Source organism: Anser cygnoides, chromosome Z, assembly GCF_040182565.1.
Source record: "Anser cygnoides isolate HZ-2024a breed goose chromosome Z, Taihu_goose_T2T_genome, whole genome shotgun sequence".
Taxonomy (NCBI): domain Eukaryota; kingdom Metazoa; phylum Chordata; class Aves; order Anseriformes; family Anatidae; genus Anser; species Anser cygnoides.
Genome location: NC_089912.1, coordinates 31,766,836 through 31,794,228, shown reverse-complemented (window position 1 = coordinate 31,794,228; position 27,393 = coordinate 31,766,836). Strand labels below are relative to the sequence as shown.

The window sequence follows — 27,393 nt, the reverse complement described above, 5'->3', positions numbered from 1 at the left end:
GCTGTTAGAGAAGCAGTTCACATTGTTAGAGAAAATTCACCAGTGATAGATGAATATTGGCTGGGATAGCTGCCTTGTAAAATACAGCTCCCTCATCACAGGCAACAGAACGGGTTTGTTACAGGAGACGTGATTTAATTTATTGCCAATTACCAAACTCAATTACTGATTCTGGTATTGAAAAATGACGAACAAACACTTAGACAAAGCACTCCAACTACAAGCTGGACACTTCTCCTCCCTGCTTCCCTGCCTCAGTCACAGAATCACAGAATCTCAGGGGTTGGAAGGTACCTCTGGAGATCACCGAGTCCGCACTCCTCCTAAAGCAGGTTCCCTACGGTAGGTTGAGCAGGGAAACGTCCAGGCAGGTCTTGAATGTCTCTGGAGAAGGAGACTGCACAACCTGTCTGGGCAGCCTGTTTCAGCACTTTGTGACCCTCACTGTAAAGAAGTTCTTACACGTGTTTGTGTGGAATTTCCTGTGTTCCAGTTTTTGGCCGTTGCCCCTTGTCCTATTGCTGCACACCATTGCAAAGAGCCTGGCCCCCTCCATTTGCCTCCCACACTTTAGATATTTATAAACATGGATGAGATCACCCCTCAGTTTTCTCCAGGCTGAACAGACTCAGGTCTCTTTGCCTTTCCTTATACGGGAGATGCTCCAGGCCCTTTAATCATCTTTGTGGCTCTCCTCTGGACTCTCTCCAGAAGATCCCTATCTTTTTTCTAGCGGGGAGCCCAGAACTGGACACAGTACTCCAGGCGAGGCCTGAGCAGGGCAGAGTAGAGGGGTAGGATAACCTCCCTCAACCTGCTGGCCATGCTCTTTTTAATGCACCCCAGGATCCCATTGGCCTTCTTGGCCACAAAGGCACACTGCTGGCTCATGGCCAACCTGCTGTCCATCACCCCTAGGTCCTTTTCTACAGACCTCCTCTTCAGCAGGTCAGCCCCTAACCTGTACTGATGCATGCGGTTGTTCCTCCCCAGGTGCAAGACTCTACACTTGCTCTTGTTGAACCTCATCAGGTTCCTCTCTGCCCAACTGTGGGACTGCCTGTCCTACTCCACAGCTCGGAAATAAGCTCCTCTGCTGCCTGTAGTCCCCTCAGAGGTGTATGTCTTCCTGTGTCTTTTGTGAATCTACTCTATGTGAGTGTCTATTTGCTCTAGCCCTGTTTAGGCAACTTCTCATATGCCTCCTTTTTCTTCATCATCCTCCTGTTCTTGCATGTCTCATGGCCTGGCACCTCTCCCCTCTGTCCTGGTTTCTCCTTTGTCCCTGGTCTTTTGGTTGCTCACTTACAAAGGTTAACAAAAGTTAACTATGCTTTGTGTATCTTTTTTTTTTCCTTCAGCATTCATGGATGGAGTTTGAGTGTGCATCGTGTACAGTGTAAAGCGTGCTGAGGAGCGTGTGTTGGATGAAAACAGTGTAAGAGACAAAGTAAAGCACAAAGATTTTAGAATGTAGTGTGATCTGAATTCATGATGGAGGAGACTGAAATTGTTCATGTGAACATTTTTAGGTGCTTTGTACGACGTGTTTTGCAGAACATGCAACTTGAGCTCAGAGTATTGCACAGAAGTGATATCCTTCCAAGAACATATATCTCTGTGACTAGTTTATTTTTGTATGGTATTATAATGAACTTTTTGAAAATAAAGAGAGGCAACAAAATAAAATGAGTTAATGGACTTCAAAGGGCGTTTCTGATAATCATTAACTGTGGTGTAAAGCCTTTATTGTTCTCCTTCACACACACATGAGCAATCATCTTTCTGAGAACAGGTGCTCCTTAGTGTTGTGTGCTGGAAACTTTTGCCCTTAGGATTAATAATGAAAAAAAAAAAAAGGCAAAACCTAAATGGGTGCAGGTGGTCTTTTGCTTCCTCCTCTTCGTGTATCACTCTGCCTCAAGCAGAGTGGTGGTTTTCACTACATAATCACTAAATAATGACGGTTGTTTCTGGAAAATTAGTACACACTTTCTGGATGTAAATATATAGCAACATAAAATACACAGATGCAGTGGAAACAAGCTTATAATGAGGTAAAGTATGTGGGGAAAAGCACGTGGTTGGTTTTGGCTCATTTGTCTAATGTTTTATATTCATTACTGCTTTTATCACCACATATATCACATAAATGGGAAGATGTGTCCTGAAGTGAAAGACACACTGCTTATCAGTGAAGCCTTTGCAGAATGAACTGACACCCCTTACGAGACATTTATTGGTGGCCTAGTGAGTGATGTCTTTTGTTCATGATGGCCAATAAGGCATTCGATTGTAGCTCTCCACCTGCATCTCAGTACCCCTCTTGTTGCTGTATAACATGCTTAGGTCATGGAGCAAGACTTTTGGAAAGGGCTACTGATTTAGTGAAGCTGATCTGAACATGATGTATTGCAGCAGTGGAGAACTGCAGTGGGAACAGGGGTTTTTAAGACCAGACACACCTGCTGTTTCCTAAGTAGCTTTGTGACACTGTGTTTTACTTCAGTGTTCCAGTGTGCAATTGCAATGCACTCCAAAAAAATGCTAAAATAAAACAGTGCTTCCAAAGGGGCAGAGCTTGTTTGCTTTGTTTAGATATCTTGAATCCAGCTGTTCCCTAGTGTATCTCTTCATCAAGACAAACAGGAGGAGAAAAGGATTCTGTAAAATGAACTGAGAAAGCCCGAGCATACACAAGTTTACTATTTTTTGAGCAAGGGCAAAGACTTTAGTCTCAGAATTCAAGGTAATTTATAATGAACCCACTGCCTTTACTACTGTCTCTACAGACCATGCTGTTGGTTGCTATATATACGTAGCTCTTCACTGAGCAAGTGAAGAAAAAACAGTATTTGAGAAGAAGACCACAGCTTATCACCTGGAGCTGTTGTAAACATATCTTCTCATATAAAAAGAGATACATTTCTGCACAGTTCATTACTGAAGCTAAGTACAATGTATGGATATTGTGTCTAAGATAAAATTTCATTTGCCCCTACAAATTCATGTAAAATCTCTGTGCTTTTTAATCTTGAAGTGCTTTTTACTTAGCACTTAGAAGAATGTAGGAATGGAGGCTTGGGGAATTGTGCAAAAGTATTAAACTCTGGCTTAACTATCTTCACATTTAACTTAATGATAACGCTTCTGAAGAGTTTAACAGGACCAAGGTTAATCAAACACAAAAGTCTTATGAGAGAATTTTCTGTAGCAATGCTTTTTAAAATCCACAAAGATCAGCCGTAATCTTCTGAGGAACAAACATGCGGAAGCAATTACGTCGGCTGTTTGCATAGATACGTTAACCTTTCCACCTCACGTTCTGTCTGTGCTTGTTCCGTAGTTGCTTTGGGTCTTTCTTATTTGCAGACTTGCTAAAAATACTAAGACATGTCAAGTCGTACTTCAAAAAAAGAAAAACGATTTCTTTTCACCTCAGAATCTGTTGCTGAAGGACATTCTGGTAAGTCAAAATACTGACTGAAGCTTTGCTTTTATTAAAACTTGCACTGAAGAATGCTATTTGATGGGAGTTCAGTAATATCTTCCCTCATGGAGAAAAAGAAGAACCAATTAATTACTTTGAATAGATTTCAGATTAGTGTTTTTGCTTGCTTGGCAAGAATTTGTTTTATTTGTTTAGTATGCGACATAGTCTGGCATAGAGGGCTTTAAACTTTTGCTTGAGAGGAAGAAGTTTGGAGACATCTTCTACAAGTAGACTTAGAGCAGCCACATATACTGTGCATTGATTGCTTTTGTAATTCTGCAATGAAAACATTATTTATTTATTTATTTACATAGGTGATCGTTTATCTCAATTTCTGAAACATTTGGAATATTGAGCTTTGATTTTCTAGAGAGCTGCATTCCAGATACTAAATATAGCTGTTTTGCCACGTTGCTCTCCTTAATGCAAGTTTACACATGCTGTAGGCGGTACAAAACTAGTTTATTTTCCAGCGTCTGGGACTGAAAGACAATGCTTCAGCTCTAATTGCGGTTCATTAAAATCAGTTATTTTCCACACAGCTTTGTTTAGACAAATGCGCATCTAGAAGCTATGTTAGCTGATGGAGTGGAGGAAGTTTGGACCTTCAACATAAATACTAGTGATTTAAATGTGCAGTAAAGGTAGCAACAGTTCCTTTTATTTTAACCTTCAGATGGATCATTTTAATGTTAAGGCGAAAACTAACATTACTTCTTTCCATATTAAAATAAAAGACAAAAAGCCTAATAGTAAGAAAATAAGGGTGATGTCAAACACTAAACATTTGCAGCTGAGTTTTTGTCGTGTATCTATGTCTCAGGACTGCAGTTTGCTATGTGGGAATGGCATAGTGTGAGACCAGTTATAGTGTCACATCTGTCTGCCCAGCCCCTAGTGAATAGCCCAAGAGCTGCAAAACCACTGCAGCACGTAGTGTATCACATCTAGAACCACTGCAAAACACTTGTTTGCTTTCAACCTCTATGCTGTATGTTGTAATGGGGCAAATAGCTGAAGGCAATAAAACTTATCAGTTGTTCCAGGTTATGCCATTTCTGCTTGAGCATCAGATTCTGTGGCATGAACTCATTTTGCAACTTTCAGGGCTCCTTTTGACTCAGGGCAGTTGGCATATTTGCCATCTAATAAACTTTGGAACTTGGTATTACTGATTTTACACTGGATTTTAAATATAATTTCTGGGTCTGAAATTCTGACCACATGATGTTTCTGTCTTTCGTCTTATGTCCTTGTATCATCAAACTGTGGTCAGTTTTTAGTCAGCGCTGGTACAATATAACATACATAACCGACCATGTTTCTGATCCTGTAAGTAAACATTCTAGCAAGAAATTTCAGTAAGGTAAGAGGGCAAATCTACAAAAGGCCCCATCTACAAAAGGGGCCCCACAGAGGATCCAGGAAACTACAGGGCCATTAGTCTTACTTCAAATCCTGAGAAAGTAAAGGAACAAGTCCACTTAGAAACGATTACAAGCCAAATGAAATAGGTGACTGGGAGAATCCAGCACAACACTGTTTCCTGGAGTCTCATCCTAGATAAACTGGCAAGATATAGATGGGACATGTGATCTGAGAGATGGAAATTGGCTAACAGACCACACTCAGAGGGTGGTGATTGATGTCTTTCATGCAGGCTGGCAACCCTTCACAAGTAGGGTCTGCCAGGGGTCGATGATAGGCCTCATGCTGTTCAATATCTTCACAAATAATCTGGACAATGAGATTGAACGCACCCTTACCAAGTTTGCTGCTAACACTAAACTGGGTGGTGAGGTGGACATGTTGCATGGGAGATCCATCTTACAGGGATCTGGACAGGATGGAAGAGTCGGCAAGGAAGAACTGCACGGAGTTTAACAAGGACAAGCGTAAGGTCCTGTGTCTGGGATGCCCAGTACAGGCTAGGAACTGTTCTTTGCTTTTAGCCTGGTTTTAATTTGTATTTGAGGTGGTATTGATGGCACAAAGGTTCATCTGTTCAAAATTACAGGCTAGCATGTTTCACATTTCCTTTCTTTTAAAATATGTTGGAAGTTGTACCATTTTGTTAAGAGAATTGAAATAGCATTTTTGCATATCTGTGGGAAAGCTGAACACACGCTAAGTCTCTTTTCAGAGAAAAAGTGAAAAGTATATATTTGTTATCTGGCAGATTGACAGGTATTAAAGTTGTCTCTCATGTAATTTAAATGACCTAAATTGTAAGTTCAAAATCAATGGGCCACTAGGACTAACTGTTAGCGCAGTAATGGAAATTGAATGTGCAGCCTGCTCTGTCAACAAACACAAACCTTCTGCAAGGAGTAAGGGAAACCCCTGAGATGGGGGTGGCCAGAGGAGGTGTCACCACCAGAGCTTCTGCTGGACAGGGGATTGGGCACATGGGGGCAGGAGCAGGGCTGAAACATCCTGGGCACAAGTCAGCCTACAGTGCCATGGTGGTGCTGCCTGCAGCGCCTGCAGCTGGTGTAAGACGCCTTCATGTGGGCTCCTTGGCCATTTGGACAGTTTTTGTCAATTTGGCCAAACTTTTAGCTAAACTCTGGCTCAGTGGGTGTTACCAGCTCTGGCCTGTGAAATCCAAAATTTTAAATTCCTGAATGAAAAGTAATTGTCCTAATGTGCATAAGCTGTAGTGATTAATTGAATGAATGGCTTCCTTTAACAGGTCTTTGTGAAATGTCAGGTTTCTGAATAGTTTAAATGTGGTTTCTTACTCATGAATGTCCTATGAGGACACTTGGGCTGTCCAGTCTGGAGAAGAGGAGGACAAGGGACGACCCCATGGCTCTATGTGACTCCCAGAGGAGGGGAAGCAGAGAGGCAGGTGCTGGTCTCTGCTCCCTGGTCACCCATATCAGGACAGGAGGGAACGGCACAGAGCTGTGCCAGGGAAGTTCAGACTGGGCATTAGGAAGAAATTCTGTACTGTGAGTGTGGGCAAACATTGGAAAAGGCTTCCTAGCAAGGTGATTGGAGCCCCATGCCTGTCGGTGTTCAAAAAGATAATGTCCTTAATTATATGCATTAACTTTTGGTTAGCTCTGAAGTGATCTTTAAAGGTCCCTTCTGAATGAACCCTTCATCATTCCTGGTGATGCTCCCTTCCATCATTCTATACTACTCTGCAGTTCTCATATTAACTTCACTTTAAGCCTTAAACTTTGCATTGAATTACAGATATTTTGGGGTATAGAATAACTCTTATTTTATAATTTCATTCTTATGTGTTTTCTTTCAAAGAAGATTAAAAGTAAATAAGTAGTTTAAGGTGAACATTCAGTTACACTCCTCCTTCATTAACTTCATCTTTGGGCTCTCTAGTTTACCTGCATGTGTAATGATACTCTCAAAAGAGAGCAGAATCACACAGAATCACAGAATCGTCTAGGTTGGAAGAGACCTCCAAGATCATCTAGTCCAACCTCAGCCAAAACAACAGAGCAACAATAACATAGATAATTACATAGATAATTATGTAAACTTGCAAACAATAAAGGCACCTGGTTTATTGATTCAGACAATGCTGTAGATCCAGCTGTGTAGTTGTATGGCTGAATGTATTTAGGATATTTTTTGTTGTAATGGTGCACTCTCTGCTGGGTCTGCTGTACACTCTCTGCTGGGTTAAAAACTGGCAGGATGGCTGGACCCAGAGAGTAGTGGTGAATGGAGTGAAATCCAGCTGGTGACTGGTTACGAGTGGTGTTACCAGGGGTCGATGCTGGGGCCCATCCTCTTTAACACCTTTATTGATGATTTGGATGAGGGAATTGAGTGCACCCTCAGTAAGTTTGCAGATGACCCCAAGTTGGGGGGGGAAGTGTTGATCTGCTGGAGGGTAGGAAGGCCCTGCAGAGGGACCTGCACAGGATGGATTGATGGCAGAAGCCAATGGGATGAGGTTCAACATGGTTAAGGGCTAGGTCCTCCACTTTTATCACAACAACCCCATGCAGCTCTACAGGCTTGGGGCAGAGTGGCTGGAAAGCTGTGCAGAGGAAAAGGATCAAGGGGTGCTGATTGATGCTCACCTGAACATGAGCCGGCAGTGTGCCCAGGTGGCCAAGAAGGCCAACGGCATCCTGGCTTGTATCAGGAATAGTGTAGCCAGCAGGACCAGGGAGGTGACTGTCCCTTTGTATTCTGCTCTGGTGAGGCCGCACCTCGAGTACAGTGTTCAGCTTTGGACCCCTCAGTACAAGAAAGACATTGAGGCCTTGGAGTGTGTCCAGAGCAGGGCTACAGAGCTGGTAAAGGGCCTGGAACAGACATCCTGTGAGGAGCGGCTGAGGGCACTGGGGGTGTTTAGTCTGGAGAAGAGGAGGCGCAGGGGAGACCTCATTGCTCTCTACAGCTACCTGAAAGGAAGGCATGGGGAGCTGGGGGTCAGCCTATTCTCACAGGTAACTAGCGATAGCACTAGAGGGAATGGCCTCAAGTTGCACCAGGGGAGGTTCAGGTTGGAAATGAGGAGACATTTCTTCTCAGAAAGAGCAGTCAGGCACTGGGACGGGTTGCCCAGGGAGGTGGTGGCATCACCGTCCCTGGGGGCGTTCAAGGAAAGGTTGGACGTGGTGCTTAGGGACATGGTTTAGTGGGTGACACTGGTGATAGGGTGATGGTTGGACCAGATGATCTTGGAGGTCTTTTCCAACATTAATGATTCTATGATTCTAAGATTAATGCATATTCCTCAGGTTGATTCTGCATGTATTCAACATTTCAAAGCTGTACTTTTGAAAAAGTAATATGGATTGCTTTTACCAGCTTCAGTTACCAAGATGAGACAAAGAGTCTCAATTTGTCCTCTAATTTGCTCACTAACTTTAACAGAGCAATTGACACAGTGAAAAGGAAATTATCAGGTCCTACTAGTAAAATAAATAGTAGGTGCTATAGGCAGAATAGTTTTATTTTTTTTTTCTCCAGTGTTTTTTTCCTTATTTTATATATATATATATATATATAAAAGGACCAATACCCTGAGACAGTGTTTGCAGATTCTTTTCTAAACTCAAATGAGTTGGATAAGAGTGGATAATGACAGGAGTGGGCTGCAAGCTGACACACCTGTTTGTAGGGAGAACAATGCCTCTTCCCATCCAAAAAAGTTGACACATGAGATCCCCACTGGAGGCAGTGATAAACTACCAGTGGGATAAACACCAGTTTAAGAGCAAATCTCTGACAGTTATAAGATGAAGATCAAAAATGGATACTTCACACAAAAAGTACAATAAAGAGGGTAGGAATGCAAATGCCCTACTAAAAGAGTTTATCTTAAATACATCATCAGAACATATTTCTTACATGTCTTCTTCTAAAATTAATATTTCAGGATGCCTTTGCAGGCCTTTCTCTTTGTCCCTGACCTAGTAGGCTGCTGGTCCTTGCATATGATGATAGTAATATGTTGGTTGGAATTGACTCAAGGAGCGTTGTAAACACAGGCTAAGACATGTTCAGAATTTAAATTGTTAAAATGGCCTCTTGGCAGATGTTCTATAAGCAGAGGTCTCTTGGCCACTGGAAATGAAATTTTACTAAGAAATCACTTTTCAGTTTTTATCACAAAAAGAAATGTTATGTGTTTCTTATTTTTTTCTTTTAGACAAGATGTGTGATCAGATAAGTGATGCTGTTCTAGATGCTCATCTCAGTATTGATCCAGATGCCAAGGTTGCCTGTGGTAAGTTCAATGCAGATAGATAAACAGATTAATGAAGCACAACAAGTAATCTCTGTTGATAAAACGTCCTGTGATCCAAAATTCTTGCAGTAGTTGGCTGGCAGTCAACACTTCAATAGTCAGTCAAGAGGCCAGTTCTTGTGTGCTGACTCAGAGGGTAAGGGAAGACAGGAAAAAGACTGCAGAACATGAACAGAAAAAAAAAGGAAATACACAGCATTTCAGTACAAATTAAAGATGGTGAAATGTAGAAAATAGGTCAGGAGAATACTATTGGTATGGAGAATACTCCATTGGTGTCAGGGAAAAGTGTAGTTGTCAGGGCTAATGATAATGAGCAATCTAGGAAAATTAAGGAAAAAGAGAACCGAGGAAATGTATATGTCAGGACACAATTTCTGATATAGTGAGTAAAATGTATTAATAAAACTAAAATCCATGCGTGCTAAATATATATGTACTGTGCCTTTACGGAACCAGTTCATTTGGATGTGATTCTGATCAAACTGCAGGCTAAGAACTTTTTGTTCTTAGGATTGGGATGAACACAGAATGGGAATGTTTCTAAGGGGCTTTGAGAGCAAAGCCATTTCTTTCATAGAATAAGTGATAGAGGCCATATATGGAACAACAGCATCTTGGGAATACTGTGATCTAATGTGACAGCTGGCCTAAGAAATCTCTTTTGATCCTTGAGGCATAGATGTGAGCAGTGGGAAGATGTAGGGGGAGGGTTTAGTGTTTACTTTAGACTTGGTGAAGCATGTATTTCAGTATTGCAGACAGTTATGCTTCTAAAGCTGCTGAAAAGCTGGAGCTGGTAACAGAGAAATGCTGCAAAAATGACAAGGACTAAAAATGTTTCACAAGGGATGTGAGAAACAAGATCAGTTAGTCTTATCAAAAAGAAGACTGAAGTGTGACATGATTACATAGGTAAATCCCTGATGCCTGTGATCTGCTGGGGGGGGTGGGGTGGGAATAGAAAAATATTAAAACTGCTGACTAGAGTCAGAAAGTTTGAGTATAGCATTAATGTATAAGTCTGGAAAAGATAAGTTGGTTGAACAGATGCACAGTTTGCTTTAAAAAAAAAAAAAAGAAGTAGAAGTAGCTTGGAGAAGAGAAAGCAGTCTCTGGGTGAAACTGTTTAATTGCTCAGGCCTGCACTCAAAGTTTCTGAAAAAAAAAAAAAAAGAAATCAAAGCATTATGCAAGTACTAAGTCACTGTAACACCACATTTTATGTAACTATGAAATGTAATTTGTGGAGATGTTGAAACTAGGTTCTATCTACCAATATAAAAATGTATCTGAAGTTCTCTGAATTTTCTTTGCTGCTTGGGCTTGTATGTTCAGCAAGTTTTGCATATGAAGTTCTTAATTATTACACTGGCACTGCCTCATTGCAGGAAGAGGGAGCTGGTCTGTCTATGTGCTGCCAACATAAGATACAGCAGTAAAGTCATGCAAGAGAATACTGTGTGCAAGTAACATAAAACCAAAGGCAAAATCAGTATTCTGCTTCCTCTCTGGTTAAGTGCAAGCCAAATACTTTCTTGGGAATAAGAGATCCTTCCCAGTGTGTTCAGCAAATCAGAGTCAAGAGAAAAAATTAGCTAACTATAAACCATGACAGTACGAAAATGAAGTGGAAATTTCTACCTAGTAGTGGAGTTCAAAATATTCTTTTGGGAAGGCTTAAACATTTAAGAAATCAATCCCCCCATGAAAAGCCCAAAACCTTGTAAGTTAACTTTCTCTTGAGAAGAACAAATTGGGGTGTTGCTAGGTCTCAGTTATGTGTTGCAGCTGTAGTGCAGTTCCTGAGCCATGTTTTCTTTTGGTTGCATTAGATTTCAGTCAGGATGGGAAGTGGTCATAGGTAGCAAGATGAATCATTCTTCTCCTCATACTAAAAAAAGTGTCTTTGTGCCATGAAGTCTTGCATCACTGTCAAAGCTTTGTGTGGCTGTTATGGGCCTGGGAATGTTTCTAGGGACTATTGGCGATGACTGGAGCCTTATTTTGCCATCTCTCCAAGCCCCGGTTCCATAACTTTGTGTTCTTCTGGAAAGGCTTTCCCTGCTGGTAGGGACCACACAGGAAAAGCTGGGAGTCATCCTTCTCTTTGTGCCTGGAATATAGGGTCTCTTCTGCCAGTACAGGAATCACAGAATGATACCTGCCTCACACACAGAGATGGTCTGCTACAGTCAGGCAGGCAGGAAGAACATCGCAAGTAAGTAGGGCAGGAGCACAGGGCTGAGTGTGAAACTAATGTTATCGGCATACCTTGTGCAGTAGCGGTATCCCTGCCAGGATTTGATGAACTGCATATGTTTAGGGCTACTGTACTATTATGGACTCTCACTGGAGACCACCATGCTGTGTTCACAGCGTAATTCAGAGATACAATGTGAGTTGGTATATAGCCCAGTAGTTCAGTATAGACTAATTCCTCTTGCAAACAGAAAAAAAGGTTGCCCTGCACTGTTTTCAACAGCTTGTGTGGATTGTCTAAGCTAAACTGGCAAGTAAAGCTAGCTCGATTGTCTTTATGTGATACTGCAGTCCATACCTCTACAATCTTATAGCATATTCCTGCCTCTAATACTTAACCTTGAAAACAAAATTATTCAGGTTAGATGATGACGGGATGGTAAAAGTGACGGATGAAATTCAGCGTAGGCTTATGCAAGGGGAAAGAGAGCACATACAACCCCAAATATTAAAGGCTAGGTTCGTTGCAAGCACGCAGAAATTGTACAATTACACAGGGGTTGTCACAGACACACATTTCTGTGGAAAGAGTCAGTTCTCAGTAGCTGTAAAAGCCCATGCTGAGTGTTAGGGATTGCACTGAAGCTAACGGACAGTGGAACCAAGAACATAGTTAAGCCAGTATGTAAATTCATGGTTGCCTGTTGTGAATGCTGTGTGCAGTCTGTTCCTCTTATCCATCCCAGAAAGGCAATAGCAAGATTGTAAAAAGCACTGGAAATAGTAACAGCATTGTCATGCGATGTCTTTCAATGAATAGCCTAGACCTCTTCAGTTCAGAAAACAGGGGATTGAATGGGATATGAAATAGAGCTATACAGCTGTAGATTGTATTGATGTGGTGATTTTTTTGTGGTTGAATGCAGTATGGTTTAACACAAAATGTAGAAGGCATTGCATGAAATTTGAAGACTGCGTGGATGCTTGAAACAATATGAAATGATTCTGCACAGAATTTGTAATGTAGTTGTGGAGCTTCCCACTCCAGGATGCTGTAGATGCTAAAAGTTTTCATGGTTGCTAAGAGCAACTGTGTGAATTAATGTAACAAAAATCTGTCAGATTGGTAATGCCACCTGTTAATAAATGATGTCCCTGTAGCTTCAGCAAGTCCCTGAGCTGAAATTGGTGTAGACCAGGAAACATTTGGAGCACAGCACTATAGACTTGACTTGCTCTTATAGATGTTAGGTGGTGGCCACTATCAAGATAGGATAATTGCATTAGATGGAACCCTCATGCACTGATTTTAATGTTAGTATCAGCTAAAGAGAAGAGTAACTGCATATGCACCTATGCTTACACTAAGACATTTCTGAGTTTCCTCTATAAGTAATCATTTGTTTATAGAATCTTCTTCAGAATCTTCTTGTGTAATTGTAATGACAGTAGCAGTATACATATATATTTTAATTTATTTTTTATATTTTTCCCTGCAGAGTGTGTAGCAAAAACTGGAATGATTTTGCTTTGTGGAGAGATAACATCCCAGGCTGTAGTAGATTACCAACAAATTGTAAGAGAGACCCTTAAGAGGATAGGGTATGATGACTCTTCCAAAGGTGAGTGAGATCCTTCTTGCACTCATTGTTGGATCTGTTCTGCATGTGGCCAAAGTCTTGTTTTTATGGTCTTCTTGAAAATAAAATGAAATAAGTATCCAGACCTACAAGGAAACTCCACAGAGGTTGATACACTTTTTTAAGTGCCACAACTGGTACTGGGGAAGCTATTTTACGGTGGCATGTTCATAAAAGACTTATTATTGGAAGGGCCATCTACCTCTTGCTCCTTGATGCAGAACTAGTGTTTGCTCAAATGTCAGAAGATGGTTACATCTGCAGGTTTGTACAGTAAAAGCCTTGACACTAGTGCTCCTTGTGCTTGGGGTGACTAAACCTACAAAAGGATTATAAGCAACATCACAAATGCTTTTGTGGGGCAGCTTGTACAGCTACACTTCACCCATCAGTTTAAAGAGTTAAATTTTCAACTAATACCTCTTACTTGCCCAGATCTTGAGACTGTTAAATGTGTTGATACTGTCTACTTCTGTTAGCAATACAAAACCATGACAGTTTAGGAAAGTTAAATGCTTACAGTTATTAAAGTCTTAGCCAAGATAACTAGATATTCCCCAAATGCTTCTCTAGCAGTTCCTGAACTTTGAATAATATATGACCTAACTTTCCAAAACTCCCTTCACTAGGATTGGACTATAAGACTTGCACAGTTTTAGTGGCCTTAGAACAACAGTGTAAAGAGATCAAGCATGCCGTCTCCCATGGCAAGAGTGATGATGACATTGGAGCAGGGGATCAGGTAATGGGATTTCATTCCAGGCACTTACTCAAATTTAGTATATGCACGAGCAGTTAGATTTGTGTTGGACCAGAACCTTAAAAGCCACTGTACGAATTAAACTGTAAGAATTAATGGCTAAATACTGTGCACTCTCTCAGCCTCTAGAAATGCCAAAAAAAAAAAAAAGAAAAAAAAAAAAGAGAGAGAGAGAGAGAGAAAAGTAACATAGCCATCAGTAGCTTCATGAAAGTGGCTTTTCTTGTATCCAGTGGCCTTACTCGTTAGAGCTACAAGTAACCTTTCTATCAGTAGGTGGCAGTGCTGGTCTTTCAAGTCCGAAGAGTAGCCCCGTCCTGCTTCTCAGGCGTCATATGTAGCATTATTTTAATTGACATGAATGGGGAGAGGACCGAGCAATCTTTATGAGCTTTATGTCTATTAAGCCTTTGCAGTGGATTCTCATGGATGCTGAAGTCACTCTTGGGAACCAGATCTTGGTGTAACTCTGATTCTTGTGCATGAAAGTATATAAATGTTATTTCAGACTGGTTGTATTCACTTCGCATGTTACTGCTGCCTATTTCTAGGCTTGGGTGGTTTTAAAGTACTGTGTGGTAAAGACAGGTGCAGAAATGGAAAGGGAACATGGAAATATGTGGCTTTTTTCCCCTGTTTTTCAATACAGTTCTCTGTTTTTCAATGCAGGGTTTGATGTTTGGTTATGCCACTGATGAAACCGAGGAATGCATGCCCTTAACAGTCCTTCTCGCACACAAGCTTACTGCAAGGATAAAGGCTCTGGAACGGAATGGAACATGGCCCTGGGTTAGACCAGATGGGAAAACACAGGTTTGTAAAGTAGAAGCATAAAAAGGAGCTTACAAACTTTAAGGGTGAGTAACAACAGAAATCATTTACCCTGTCTGCTGCTAAACCAGAATTCATGTTGTTGTTTGTTTGTTTTCCCAAAAATGGTGGTGTCTGTTTTATATTTCAAGGTGGGGTGAATTTCACAAGGTACATCTGTGTGTAGCACACATGGGATGTTTAAACTGTTCTGTCAGTGCCTTTGCCGTTTTCTTTAAAATAACACCTCTATTTTGTTTCTTTTCCCCTGGAGACTAAGATTAACGAATTGCCGTCATCAAGCAGTCGCTGTTGCTGTTGTTGTTTGTTTGTTTGTTTTCTGCACAAATATCAGTATTCCAGAATCCTGGATTGAGATAGTTCCATGGTTTCTCAGCTAAAACAGGCCTGCTCATGTGTCAAACCCTATATATTCTGTATTTGATCACTGGTCAGAGCCACTAACAGCCATGTTGCAGAGCTGAGTGGATGAGTCACTGTGCCACACTGTAAGAGTGATGTACTTTGGCAGTCTCAAAGGCAGTAAGTCGTCTGTCTTCCAGGCTGTGAAATCTTCAGGGGAGGAAAGGAAATCTATACATGCCTACCCAAGGCAGCGCAGTGCTTTATTCTTAATTGTTGTTGCCTTAGTGGGAATGAACTGCTTTGAGTTATACTGCTGCAGCTGTTAGAGTACAACGTGGGTTGTGTCCACTCCTTCTGTAAGCAGTGCACAGAACACGTGAATATGCCTGCCATGGTGTATGCATCCAAACATTTTTGAAGAGCAGGAAAGTAGAGGTCTCCTTACTCTACAAGAAAACCTGTATTAAGGATGAAGCAATACCATATATATGCATGTATATAAAAGTCATGCAGTGTGTAGCAGAAGATACAGCCCACTATATCATAAACTACAGTTACTCATTTCAGCAGGGTTCTCCAAAAATTAATTTGGTTTTACTATTTGAAGTTATGTTAACATGCCAAACTGAATGAGTTTAGCATCTGTCAGTAGAAATCATAGGCTTCTGTATCATACCAGCTGATTTTTTGTATCTCTGTGGAAATACGTGTAATATCCTTTACTTAACTCTTTTGGTGATGGTACTTTAACACTTTCTGTATCTTTTCCCACAGTGATACTAAGCATCAGCAACAATTCATTAATTTTCATCCCCTTTCCCTTCATTTATTTTACATTGTTTTTTTTTTTGTTGTTTTTTTTGCTCTAGAAAAAAAACTTGAGGTTTTTTTTTATTTTTATTTTTCGAACTGGTGTTCCACCTGAAGAAGAGTACTGTAGAGGTGCTGCTGACCTTGAATATTCAGTGATTTCTTTTTTTTCTAGGTCACTATGGAATACAAGGACAGCAATGGAGCAGTGGAACCCATCCGAGTACACACAGTTGTGATTTCAGTACATCATGCCCCAGACGTACCTCTACAACACATACAGAAGGAGCTAATGGAGAAAGTTGTTAAAGAAGTCATTCCAGAGAAGTATCTTGATAAGCACACAATTTATCATCTGCTTCCAAGTGAAAAGTTTGTAGAAGGTGGTCCTAAGGTATGGTACTCTGAAAGAAGAAAGGATAAACAGGCTTGGATTCAGAAAGCCTGAACAGACGTTGCCACGTTTCTAAATGTTGTCTTGCATTGCTATACCTTTAAATAAAAAAATATATATATTTTTAAGGAAGCTTCAGTCACTTCTACTGGTTTTAGTACTGGACAGCTCGCATCTAAACTAAGCTGTACCTGCTTGGATAGCCAAATATAAAAATTCTTGGATCTTTGTCTTGCTCCCAGAAGGCTTATTAAATGACTGAATGTCATCCTTTAGGTCACATGCTAAAGTGCCTGACAGGAAGAATCTCTTTGCTTTCACACTAAAAATAAAATATAATAATAATAATAATAATAAAAAATAAAATAACATCTATAATTGAGTTTCTACATATAAATAAACAAGCATCTACATTTAAATCATTCAGAAAGTTTCACAAAAGTTAATGGAACCCTTAATGTACTAAATCCCTTGTTACTCATTAGAATTTGACTTGTATTCCAGTTTCCACATGCCAGTACAAATAAGCAGGTCATTGCTATGAAATTGTAAAAAGTTTTGTTGTACAAAACTTTTTGGTTTTGTGTAAGGAATTAAATTACTAAAGTTAAAGGTGTGCTCATGATCATACTGGGATGATGTAGGGATACTGCTTTCATTGAGGAATAAATATCAGCTTTACTCCCATATTACTTATTTGGAGATTTAAGGTTAGTGTATTAACTAAGTTAATACAATTAAACAGTTAATGCTGTTTTAGGATGGAGTTTCTTGACACTCTAGAATTTGTTTAACAGCTTGAAGTCACCAGCTCTGCTAATCTCACAGAAAGGCAGTAATTCTTTGCTGGTTGAACATGTTAAATCATCTCATCAAGTTGTGGAAGGAGGCCAATGGTGAGTTTCCATCACAGGGGATGTCGGCAGGTGGAAAGAAGCAAGAAGTACCAAGCAGTCCTTGTAATGCCAGTGAACTGTTGGATGAAGTCAGCTAAAATATTTCAGTGCTCTTGCGCTAGACAGCACTGAGATGCAGCCCTGTGAAGCTACTGGTTCCTCTTTAGTATGTGTATGTAAGTGAAGATTGTTAACCTTTTAGGTCTTATGTGATCAAGGCCTTATGTTCAGCAAGGCCTTTTGTCTCTCTAAATTCTTCACCTCTGTCAAGTGTTGTTGAGTGAAGTCCTTGGTCAGCAATCCAGAGAGAGTATTTCAACGTTGCTGATTTGAAGGGAGCACACGTTTTGTGATACTTTCAGTTACGTCACTTTCTTATTAGTTTTCTAAAGTTATTGCAGCAAAGATGGTTTAGTACATCCTTGAAAAAATAATTCCAGTTATGTACACACCATTCATTACACAGTTGTATGTGAAAGTAGATACTGTGAACAATGAGTTGTATCTTTGGCAAATGCAAAATAAAGCTGTACCTAGTAACCTAGCATGGCATTGGATAAGCTGTTGTGTCTCATGAATATTCAATTGTTCGTCCTGCAGAGTGATGCTGGACTGACTGGCAGGAAGATCATTGTTGATACCTATGGAGGCTGGGGAGCCCATGGCGGAGGCGCTTTCTCTGGAAAAGACCCTTCCAAAGTCGATCGTTCTGCAGCGTATGCAGCTCGCTGGGTTGCAAAATCTCTGGTAAAAGCTGGTCTCTGCAAAAGAGTATTAATCCAGGTAAGGGCAACTGTGAAAGTAATACACCATAACAGGAATTCTGTCTCTTCAGTTTTTCTCTCGGAATACGTGCCACAATCACAGTCCCACTCCAGCTTCAGAAGAGCATGTCCCATACTAAAATGGGTCTCCAGGATGTTCCTCTTGGGAAAGTATTAAGGAGCCCTGTGAGGGAAGCCAAAGACACAGGCCAGGAAGTACCTGAAACAAGGAGTGTTCTAAGGAGCATTCTTTCTCCAGCTCTGTTGCTACCCCTGCTTCTGGGTACTACATCATTGCTGCTTTTATTGCAGGGAACTCAAGTGATCTTCTCCACACACGTGCACTTCCAGCACTTCAACTTGTGTTGCACTGCACATTACAGACAGTTACGTTAGCAGTATCTAGATGTGGCTGTGCCACCTTCTCTTCTAAATGCTCACATTGCTTGTAGCTTTAACCACTTCAAGCTGTATTTGAAATTACCCAAAAGTTACTGTGAATTCTCTGTTGTGGGTTACTGATATACTATTATTGTGTGAGGTATGACTAAAAGCAAAATTCAGTTATATAAGACTTTTTAAAGAGTTTAATACAAGAAAAACTTTCATCAGTCTTATGTGCTCAGAAGAAATGCTGTTCCTTCCTCAGGCATGAATTTTGGGGATTATTAAGTCTAAGAAATGGAAGAATTTTTTTTATTGACACTTACACAGTTACACCATTAAGTACAAATCCAAAGTAAATGCTAAACAATTGAGGTTTGTCCAGACAATTGGTAATACCTGCATGCTTCTTCCAAGTAGCTGCAAAGTTGTAGCTTTAACCTGGTATAACAAATTACTATATTAAAACATAGCTGTGATCTGGCTGATACTTTGTTGCAGGAGTATGTTTAGAGTTCTTTACCTTCTCCATGGAGCAGAGAAGAGGTCCACTGAATCTGTTTAAAATCAATGATTTAATACCCAGACATATCGATTAGGAACAGGACCCCTTGCTTTATATGTGTATGTGTTTGATATCTGATTAAACTGAAAGTCTTGAGTAAGACAAGGAAAGGGGAGATTGGGAATACAGCAAGCACAGATAGCAATGTCCAGCAAATTACTGATTTTTTTTTCTTTCTTTCTTTCTTTCTTTCTTTTTTTTTTTTCTGAGGGGTTAGAATACAAATTTCTGACTTCTTGGTATGCATATTTGTAGTGGCATTTTTGAACGCATATATCACTGTCTTAATTCATTAGTTAGGTGGGAATGTTGTTATTTCATAACTCTGAGAGACCCTCCTTAAGTTCCTGAGCTTGACCGTAGTAGACAAGGCAAGATTAATTTCATAAACAGCAAACTACGGAGATGTCAGATATTAGCAATAAAGGGAAGAAAGGAAGAGAGAAAACAATGAGAACAGAAAAGCAAAGGTCCTTTTAAGTTGTAGAAGGCTGGATTAAAGATTAACATAGAAAAATCTATCAAGTGGAAATATAAATGTGTTTTCATCTCAGCTGTGGCTGTATTGTAAGACCCTGCCAGCCTCCACTGAGGCTTATGATTGAGCTGGCTTTGCTATGGACCTTGTTTCCACAATAACTAGCTTTTAATACTAAAAAGGCAAAATGCATAATGAAGGGAACTGCAGGCTGATTAGTTGTATTTTATCACAAATACAGTGTAGTTTTTATTTAGCATGATACAGGATTATCAGCCTATTTTTTAATGAAAAACAGGCTTACCATTACAATGACTTACCATTAGACTGTTAGACAACTCAAAATTATCTAAGGGGAAGATTTGCATTACTGGGGTAGTTTCTATCAAAAATCAATTCTGGGTTACTAAGAAGTACGAAGATAGAACTGAGCCATTGGACTATTGCTTCCTGAAGTCTGTAGAAACCAGACACAGTGAGGAATACCTGTGAACTGCAATGAAATGGTTTGTGTTGCTTAGTTGCATTCAAGCAAAACACATTTTCATATAAATGCATCCTGATTAAAAAAAAAAAAAAAAAAAAAGAAGAATGTGTTAGCCTATGGTACAGGAGGACTATGTTCCGGAAAGGGACTGAATGACAAAAGCAAATAGATTTCAAGAGAATTTGACAGTACTGTGCTAAGGTGAAAAGAAACTAATGTGATTCTTGGACATCAGAAAGATGCTATAGAGCTGAATATAATGAAATTTCAGGCAGTACTCCCTGGATTACTTTGTGTGTTTCTGATAATTGTGTTTTTAAAAGTACATGAAAGTATTGGATGAAGACAGCGCATGCAAAAAGTTGTTCTGGGAAAACAAGTGCTTTAAGAAGATTTAAAGCTTTTTTTTTTTTTTTAGTCCCATCCTACATATTTTTTTTTTTTACTTGCCTCTGGGAAAAAAACAAAAACACTCCCCCCCCCCCCCCCCCAAAAAAAAAATATTTGTAGATCTCAGAACCTGAAGTCTCAGGGGCTTGAAGTCCTTGAGTCTAACTGATGGCGAAGGATGCAAAATGACAGTATCTGAGCACTTAGAAGGTACCTCTTTTTCTTTTAAGGCTTGTCACCCAGGTCTAATATTTGACCAAGCTGAACATTTTATGAAGAAAATAGGTGATTTCCTAGCATAAAAGAAAAACAGCACAAACATATTTTCTAGCTTTCTATATACAGAAAAAAGTACATATGATCTTCCCTTGTTAAATAAGATAGATCTTTGCTTTCTCTTAAACAAAATGTAGGAAGGACTCTTTAACTGCATCTGAGTTATGTGTGTGTCTTCCACAGCTATCATACGCTATTGGTCTGAGTCATCCTCTTGCGATCTCAGTGTTTCATTATGGAACCTCAGACAGATCTGAAGAAGAGCTGCTGGAGATTGTACAGAAAAACTTTGATCTACGCCTTGGAGCTATCATAAGGTTTGTGTGCTATTAGTATTTGCTGAAAGGAATCTTATCCCTAATGCTGTTTAAAAACAGTTCAATATTAATGTTTCTGGCTGCTAACCTCACAGAAGTCACCTTCATCATATGTCTATTGCTGCTGTCATTTCTGCTGTTGCCTGACCCATGCACTCAGTAGAACATACAAAGCCTGATTCATAAGCCTTATCACAAGATGTTCTGAATAAGTAAGACTTTGCCGAATTATATAATGCCATATCTCCCAGTAACCCTGGTAGCATGCTATAGTGCAGTTCGTTAGTCAGGTGGTAGCAAGCTTGATTAAGTAGAATTAAAATTTAACATTAGATGCAGTGTGTAAGCCTCCCAATCCCAGATTTATCTGAAGAGCATCAGAAATATTGCCTCTTACTGAAAGAAGTACTCAGTTAAATATGGTCTCCCCGCGTTCGATCTTTAGGTGGCAACAACTTGTAAGTCAGCTGCCACACGACGGCAAGATTCTGGTGCCTTCACTTTACAAGCGGTCCCTTTGAAACGAGTGGGTTGTTATGTGGTGTAATTTGCTCTTACTCATGCACAGAAACTGTGCATTCCCTTACCACAGTAGTGACAGAATGGTGTTTGCTGTTGCTTTTCTGGGGATGTTGACCATTAGCCCAAAAGAGAAAGCAGCGCTTTTAAGTTACTAGCTTCTTCAAAAGAGCAAAATGTAACCTCTGTTCTGCATCAGAAAATCTGAACAATGAGACACTCCCTAGTTGTACCTTCTCATGTAGCATGTTTAAGTCAACTATACTTAATTTAAATGGAATACAAGTTTCTTAAATGCTCTCTTAAGCCTCGTTAAGAGGTTGAAGTATCTTGTGTTTAAAAAAACGGGAAAAAAAAACGAAAAAAGAAAAATCCTTCCATGAGATGAGATGTCTTGAAGTGAAAAGTCAGTTGTGATCAGAAATGTATGAGTCATTGAGGCTACAACGCAGTCACTGAGAGCAAGAAAATCCAAAACTACTCAGGCTGCTTCCGGCAGCCAACCCAGTTATATACCTTTCTGGAATATTTCTGGACCTGAGCAAGGAGGTGTTTTAGACAGACATAGTTGTTATATTTAAAGAAGCATGAGAATCATGATTTTCTCTCAGAGCAAAAAAGGCTGGAGGAGAGAAGCAAAGTCAGCTCCTGTGCTTATCAGCAGTGACCCACCTACATACCATGCAGCAGTAATTTGACCCTAATTTTTTTTTTCTTCTTTTTGTCCTTTTGCAAATAACTCAGGATGTGAACTTTTACAGTATCACAGTATCACAGATTTCTAGGTTGGAAGAGACCTCAAGATCATCGAGTCCAACCTCCGACCTAACACTAAGTACTCCACTAAACCATATCGCTAAGCTCTACATCTAAACGTCTTTTAAAGACCTCCAGGGATGGTGACTCCACCACCTCCCTGGGCAGCCCATTCCAATGCTTAATAACCCTTTCGGTAAAGAAGTACTTCCTAACATCCAACCTAAACCTCCCCTGTCGCAACTTTCGCCCATTCCCCCTCGTCCTGTCACCAGGCACGTAGGAGAACAGACCAACCCCCACCTCGCTACAGCCTCCTTTAAGGTAAATGTAGAGAGCGATAAGGTCGCCCCTGAGCCTCCTCTTCTCCAGGCTGAACAAGCCCAGCTCCCTCAGCCGCTCCTCGTAAGACTTGTTCTCCAGACCCCTCACCAGCTTGGTCGCCCTTCTCTGGACTCGCTCGAGCACGTCCATGTCCTTCCTGTAGCGAGGGGCTACAGGAGGTAGGTGTAGGAGGCTTTAGGAGGTAGGTGTTACTGCAAATCTGTAGTCCATCATCCTAAGACCTAATGATAGAGTCTCACTTTCTCAGACCTGAAAAAGTTTTGAATCTCCTGGCTGATTTTCACCAAACTTTGCAGTCTGGACTTCTTACAAGTTTCATGAAATATACAACTAATGGAGAGAGACACTCTCTCTTTTTTCTATTAAGGGAGTTGCCACACTGTGAGTTTACTTCTTATTAAAATCTGTAGAATTTGACATGGGAGCTCAAGTCTGAGATAGATAGCAGCAAGAGTCTGACTTCATCCATAGAGTCTTTGTCACTTTGAGCAATATTGGTTTTAAAATATCTGTTCTGAAATGCTAACATGTGTGTTTGATGTCTCATTATTTGAGGAAACCACTTTTAATGATTCACTTCTCTTTTCAATCTGGAGCTATTAATATCATTCTAGTCTATGTATTCTGGAGGAATCTTGATCGTATTTGACTATGAGGGGGAAAACGCCAACATCTGAATGAATGCGAGGGTTCTTTTTTCCTTAGAAGGGAGCCATTTCTCAATACCAATTTACTATCAGGTGGTATCAATATTTTTCCAGTGAGGCCAACCTTTTGCAGTTCTTTTCAGAATGTTTTCTGAACATATACACTGAGAGTAGAGTTGAGGTTTTTCTTTGTTTGTTTGTTAACTTTTTAATATATGTATTCTGAGTTAATGCAAAGCATTATAGCAACTTAAGTTGCTAGGTAATGTTTTCTACATGTTATCATTTTACTAATAGAATTAAAACGCTTCCCTTGTAATTATGGCAGTCCATTGCCATCAATAATTTGTGTGGAGGTTCCCAGACACTTTCCTTGATTTGGTAGAGACAAAAAATACTGCATTTTTAAAGTACATTATCTTAGTCCTAGAAGTGGTGAAGGCAGTAAGAAGAGAAGAAAACAGGCAAAACCAAGATAATTTTTTAGTGAATACTTCCTCGATAAATTTACCTCACAACCATTAAAGTCCTTTAAATGATGCTAGCTACCAATTCTAACCAAATAAGCACCAAAGTATTTTATGCTCTTTTATTTTTCATCTAGTTGGAACTCACATTTTGATGTTTTTTTTATTACAATCAAGTACAAATGACTGTTGTGGCTCTTGAAGCATGTGATCGTATTACATAAAATATTATTTGAGGCAAGAGTTAGCTGCTGTTCATCATAAGATCCATAAATGACCCCTTAACTGTGAGAGTGTGTAATATCTTCACCATCTAAAATGGATTAACAATTCTGTTAGTATTTGTGTTTCTTTTCTTACTTTGCTATTCCTCAGCCAGTTTTCTCTCTAGCAGCTTAAGATATGAATCTTCTATTTTAAGCGTGCTTTCAAAGGTAATTAAACATAATAATAACAAATGAAGAAAGCAGAAATAGAAGAAAATGTCAGGCCTTGCCTGAAATAAAGAGAAACATCTGTGTAGACACCTTTGACTAACCATTTAGCATAGCTGCAATCTGCTACATGATGCGGACTAAAACCCAAGAATCATGACTTGCATCTTCATTATTTATCCAGCCATAGTCATTGCTATGCCCTATTCTAGTGACTCCGTGCATCTACATAAGCAGTTTTAAACCTCCACAGTTACTCAGTCCACCAGATGATCATCTTTGGCTGCTTTTTTTGAGATCGACGTTGTCTATCTAGCAGAGTAGCACTGGAAAATATTCTGTATTAGACTCACAATACACACAATACACAAAATACATTCATACTTGCACAGGTATACCTGAACTTTATTCCAATAGCAACGTTTCTGCATCGGAGTGCTTATAAAGCTGAACTGTATTACCTTATCTTTGTTAAATTTGAAGAAAGCTGACTGTTTGTAGTCACTTTGAATTGAAGCCATCAGCTCACTACCTTTCCTGATGTACTTCTTATTGACTGGGCAAGGAAACAACGCCTAATTTTTTTCATCTTTATTCTAGGGATAATACTGATTGTCTGTCTGACATGTCTAAATCACAAAACACATTGGAGTAAAGTGTCGTGTTTTTTCTTTTCATTCAGGGAGCTGGATTTGAAGAGGCCAATCTATCAAAAAACAGCTTGCTATGGGCACTTTGGGAGAGAAGAATTTACATGGGAAATACCCAAAAAGCTTGTGTATTAAGCTTTTCAGAATGCTTCATTTAATTGACAGGTGGTTTAACAATCAGGTACAATTCCAAGCTGTTCATGAAAAGACTGTATCTACTCTTTTTTTAAAATGACATGGTGTAGCTAACAGATGTACTAAAAATTAACTGTATTTAATTTCTAACTTTCACCATGACCTCATGCTTTAAATGCACGCAGCTCAGTCTAACGTATTTTTCATCTCAGTCTTTGGTAACGTGAACAATTCAGGCCTTTGGCTGTAATCAGAGGTAAATTGCATAGATGGTTGTTGAAGTCAGTACTGTCCTGCCAGAGAAGCCTGCTACTGCTTACCCAGTTAACCGTGTGCTGAAGTGGGTGAGGTAACTTCCAACAGCTCCCTGTGACAGAAGAAGGAAATAGTGCAAATTGCCTTAATTCTTTGGGCAGTGACCTCCACGACTACAGTTTTAGTTATGGTCTTTCTGGTCAAAGCAAATTATTAAAAACACCCATTTCAGAATGTAGTTTGTTGTAACTCTAAATATACTTCGGTCTGAGGTAGTGTTATCTGTTTGCTTTTAACATTATAGTTTCGTAGGTTTACCTCCATGAAAGCTGATGGACTCCTTTGTTGTAATTCTTTTACTTATTTATAGTTATCCGTTTTCAAACTGAAAATATCCATGTCTGCGTGAGCTGGAAAAGGTTGTTTAATGTTTCAGTTAAGTTTCATTTAGTCACTTCTGAAATGTAAAAGCTTTTTGTAAAAAAAAAAAAACACTTGGAGGACATTATTGCCCTTTGACTTATGGTTAAGAGCACAAAATGGAGAGGGAGAATTCAAAATCATTCAGCTATTTTTTTATTTTTATTTTTTTCAAGAACTGGAAGAGGTGAAAAGGCTTGCATACAGGAGGTAGCACTATTCATCCAATCTCCAGAGCTTCTGTCTACACATTTTTAGCAAATCTTCTAGTAACTATTAAATTAATTTTACTTTCATAGGATAGCTATTTTTCTCAATGTGAAATTTTCCTCAAGAGCAGTAGAAGAAGTGTGCCTTGTTTAAAACAAGCAAACAGAAAAAGGCTACCTCTGCTAAATTTGTAGTGCTTAATACAAGATCAGAGAAAAAACAATTGCTCCACAAAATCAATTAACATCTTTTCAAATGTTTTCCTAATATCATTCTAGAAATGAATCATTTAAACTGTAGCCTCAAAAATGAAAAACGGTGCCCAGAGCAGACATAATCATCAAGACTGAAATTATTGCTGAAAATTTAGGTAAATTATAATGTAGCCTACGTACAGCAGTCAATCAAAATATTTTTATTTCCAAGCATTGCAACTAATATTTTAATAAATGTGTTAATATCAAATGAACAGGCTTTTCTTTGAAATATGTGTCTACAATATGTTATACAAATCCATCAAAATATAGTGGTTCATAATCTATGTAAGAAATTATAATCACATATCGGGTTAAAAGCCCAAAATAGTTTATGCATTGTATTTTGTGACTTCATCCAGAGTAGCAGGCTGCACAGATATTCAGCTAATAAAGTTACAAGAATGAAAAATATGTGTTATAGTAAAATAATTTGTAACACCGTAACGACATACACTGTAACATGTAGAGGCATTAGTGGCTGTTCTAGGAAACGTGTTTCTTTCTTCCTCTTCTTTTTTTTTTTTTTTCAAATAGTGAATTTAGATGTGCAATTCCAAAAGTTAATGATCCTTATGAGATCCTTTGAGGCAGAATTAAACCTAAATCTTTCAAAAGGACATCGTTTCACTCAAACCTAGAGAAGCCAATTAGAGAAGAAAATGAATGAAACGGAAGTGCCAGTTTGGCTATGAAAGTGCCTTTCTTTCTGATCTCAGAATAGATGAAGAGTTTCTGCAGGCGAAATGAAGACATTAAAATTAAGAAAGGTCAAAACCTGTTCTATTTGCTTTGTGTCAGAATTAGCTTTGACTCATGCTTTCAGAGTACATCACAAGATCAGCTGCACCAAAAAATACAAACCTTGGAGATGTAATTAATCTTCCTTCTAAGATGGGACACTTTCCTTCTTCTGAGATAGATTTTCAGCTGTGCTGAACCTAACAAACCTTATCTAGAGCCATGCAGACATTATTATGTATCCCATTTTGTTAACTGTATTTCTCTCAAATGCTACAGAGAAATGCAAAATGGAATGTTAATTCATCACTTTTCAATTCATTTAATTCCTAATGAGCTGAAAGCAATTACTGGAATGGAAATTAAAGTGCATATCTTTACTACATGCTAATAAACACAACGAACTTGTCATTTAACATAACCTCAGTTTATAGCTCTCCACTGCCTTGACCTTGTGGTACGAAAGGAAATTCCTTCTTTACTACCTTCACCACCTAAGATTTTTGGTCTAATGACTCTTTGCTCTTTCTGGTGCAGGTTGTAGAAGGAAGAGGTCTGAATGAGAGTTAAAATGAGAAGACCACAGCATTTTCATCAGGAGCTCAACCATCCTGCAGCAGTCCAATGTGTTTGTCAGAACTGGGATGCAAATTTTTAACAGATGGCAAAACCTTGTTTTCCTCTGCTTTTGATGATGCCAGCATAAAAATTGATAGGCCTTCATGCCTTTAGCAACTTTAAAAAACCATGATGCATAAATAACAAAGAACATGAAACTCCTTTTGGCT

General features: G+C 39.4%; 1 protein-coding gene and 1 long non-coding RNA gene across 3 annotated transcripts in view; both read left to right on the top strand.

The window, feature by feature from the left end:
• Window positions 1–1,679, top strand: part of LOC106040427 (uncharacterized) — a 2,479-nt gene extending 800 nt beyond the window's left edge. Inside the window, exons 1-3 of the long non-coding RNA XR_001209886.3 lie at window positions 1–342; window positions 1,362–1,438; window positions 1,533–1,679. The exon at window positions 1–342 is cut by the window's left edge and continues 800 nt beyond it. This is a non-coding gene — a long non-coding RNA (uncharacterized lncRNA). The remainder of the gene's footprint in view (window positions 343–1,361; window positions 1,439–1,532) is intronic.
• Window positions 1,680–3,302: 1,623 nt separating this feature from the next.
• Window positions 3,303–27,384, top strand: LOC106040411 (S-adenosylmethionine synthase-like). 2 transcript variants are annotated; one of them, XM_013188242.3, is made up of 10 exons: window positions 3,303–3,466; window positions 9,135–9,212; window positions 12,935–13,057; window positions 13,705–13,817; window positions 14,505–14,648; window positions 15,997–16,215; window positions 17,712–17,894; window positions 20,639–20,772; window positions 24,623–24,771; window positions 27,143–27,384. In XM_013188242.3, exons 1-9 carry the CDS (start codon window positions 3,394–3,396, stop codon window positions 24,723–24,725), a joined length of 1,170 nt encoding a protein of 389 aa, XP_013043696.1. In that variant the 5' UTR covers window positions 3,303–3,393; the 3' UTR covers window positions 24,726–24,771; window positions 27,143–27,384. The 2 variants fall into 2 exon arrangements, with proteins under 2 accessions (XP_013043696.1, XP_013043695.1); XM_013188241.3 differs by lacking the exon at window positions 27,143–27,384 and having other exon boundaries at window positions 24,623–25,629.
• Window positions 27,385–27,393: the final 9 nt, after the last annotated feature.

What these genes read in the sequence shown, in the direction of transcription:
- LOC106040411 (XM_013188242.3), top strand. Translation starts at nt 3,394, where the DNA reads ATGTCAAGTCGTACTTCAAAAAAAGAAAAACGATTTCTTTTCACCTCA. An exon ending in GTATGATGACTCTTCCAAAG is followed by an intron (nt 13,058 to 13,704) that starts GTGAGTGAGATC and finishes TCCCTTCACTAG; the next exon opens with GATTGGACTATAAGACTTGC. An exon ending in ACATTGGAGCAGGGGATCAG is followed by an intron (nt 13,818 to 14,504) that starts GTAATGGGATTT and finishes TTTTCAATGCAG; the next exon opens with GGTTTGATGTTTGGTTATGC.